The sequence below is a fragment of the Galeopterus variegatus genome, unplaced genomic scaffold, assembly GCF_000696425.1.
Source record: "Galeopterus variegatus unplaced genomic scaffold, G_variegatus-3.0.2 Scaffold1447, whole genome shotgun sequence".
Taxonomy (NCBI): Eukaryota; Metazoa; Chordata; class Mammalia; order Dermoptera; family Cynocephalidae; genus Galeopterus; species Galeopterus variegatus.
Genome location: NW_007727558.1, coordinates 224447 through 226572, shown reverse-complemented (window position 1 = coordinate 226572; position 2126 = coordinate 224447). Strand labels below are relative to the sequence as shown.

General features: G+C 47.7%; 1 protein-coding gene across 1 annotated transcript in view; it reads left to right on the top strand.

The window, feature by feature from the left end:
* The window catches only part of ASXL2 (additional sex combs like transcriptional regulator 2), a 149379-nt gene continuing 147253 nt past the window's right edge, over window positions 1-2126 (top strand). The window contains exon 1 of the mRNA XM_008577069.1: window positions 1-297. Within this exon, the coding sequence (XP_008575291.1) occupies window positions 241-297 (57 nt within the window). The 5' untranslated portion in view covers window positions 1-240. The remainder of the gene's footprint in view (window positions 298-2126) is intronic.

The following is a 2126-nucleotide window of genomic DNA, read 5'->3' as shown; positions in this document are numbered from 1 at the left end:
AGAACCCAAAATGGCAGCGGCGGTAGCAGTGGCAACGGCAGCAGGAGAACCGGCCGCCCCATAGACTCATCCCCCCGCGCACCACCCCCGCCGCTTCCTCTGCTTGGGTGCTGCTCCGGCCTGACTTCCCCTTTCTCCCACCTTTCCCGGCACCGCGGGAAAAGCAGCGCAGGGCAGAGCAGGCAGGGAGGGCGGCCGGAGCCCGGACACGGGAGCCTCCCAGTCAGTTCAAGACCCGACATGAGGGAAAAGGGCCGTAGGAAGAAGGGCAGGACCTGGGCGGAGGCCGCCAAGACGGTAAGGGGGAGGGAGCGAAGGGGAAAGCCGGGAGGATTTCGTTCCCTTGCCGCCCGCCAGTCTCAGGGAAAGGGTCACTGGCTCAGCGACCCGGCTTGAGGGGACACAAAACCGCGCGGAGAGGGCGGCGGTTCGTGTCGGGGTTGCGATCTCTGTGGAATGGAGGCGCCCTGCGGAAGGGGGTCGCAGCGGGGTTGTGGCTTCTCCCAGCGTCTGCGACGAGTCCTCTTGGTGTTTCTCTCGGGGACACGTCGCTATCACCCCTAGTCTATGGTAGCCCTCGCCCCGGCACCGGGAAGTCAGTTGTGTTTGCACGGTAGCCGGTTCTTCTCCCTTGTGCGGCTGTAGAGCCCCCATTGGATGCAGACAGGAGAAGGCTTGTGCGTGCATCCAGCCCCGGAAAGAAGAGGGGAGCGCTGCAGCCTGATAGAATTTACCCGCTGAGCAGACGTGCCGCCTGACCCCGGGCCCCCTGCTCATCCGGCTCTTGGAGCCGACGTGAGGTCACGAGGCTTTTGTTTTTGTTTGCTGTTGGAGCTGCAAGTGCAGGAGGTGTTTAGAAACGAAGTAACAGGTGGGACTTGTAGAATTTTTTTTTCTGTTTCCGTAGAGATCTACTCAGAACAAGGCAGCAATGCATGGTGGGACGTGTAGTTTACCCGGCCGCACTTTTCCGTCGCCAAAGTGATGGTGGCCTAACGAAGTTGTAATTAGTGGGTAAAACAGTTTTTCCCTTAATTTTCTTATAAAGAAACTTAGAGATGGGTTTTAAAAAATGGAATATTGAAAATTAGTGAGAACTTTCACTGTCTTTTAAGAAAAAAACTAAAAGCGCGCATGTATGTAGAAATGAAACGGTAGGAGAAAGTGAAATTCATTCCATCGTTGAGGGTGCAGCAGAAAAGTAATAGGGCTTTAAACAGCAGCATTTCAATGTCGGGAAGTGAGAGGTATTTACTTACCCCTTTAATGGTGAATCATGTCAGTAACAACTTGCACAACATGGGGAGCCTTTCTAAATGAACTCTCGTATGTCATATGGTTTATTTTTTAAATGAGATCTTTTTGAATACAAAAGTAATAAATGTTCACTGTGGGGAAATTTGGAAAACTATAGAGAAGCATAAAGAAGAAAATTAAAAATCGCGTGTTTCACCCCTCAGCTATACTCGTATCTATTAACATTTTAGTATATTTCCGTCTAGTCTTTTAAATTTATTTCCCCAAGTCTAGGTCATACTGTTTTCAGTCTTGTGCATTTGTTTTTTTTTTTTTTTTTTTTTTTAAAAGATGACCGGTAAGGGGATCTCAACCCTTGGCTTGGTGTTTTTACCATGTGAAAAATGGTATTTAAAAGATCAAAAGGCTAGTTTGACCAGTAGAGCTCTGAGCGAGTTCCTGAGGGGACCAGTATACATAGCTTGGTATTTTTGTTTGATTCTGGCAAATATATAAAGCCCCAGTCTAAATAAAAATAAGTTTTAGAAAGAGAACGATGACTTTAAAACTTTTTTTTTCTAGTGGTCAAAATCTAGAAAACATCCAACTCTTTTTGCGTTATTTTATCATCTATGTTATTATATGATCTATATATTTTATCTATAAAGTGAGGGGATTAAACTAAACCTCAGTGTTCAAAAGGTTTCTGTAGGAGAAATAGAAGTAAAAGTAGGAGGACTACACAAAAGTAGGTCTTTAATATTTCAGACTGCAGAATAATGAAATCAGAAAATTAGTGATTTCGGGTCGGCCCGGTGGCGCACTGCTACAGTGCGCCGCTTGGAAGCGCGGCGGCACTCCCGCCGAGGGTTCGGATCCCACATACGGAC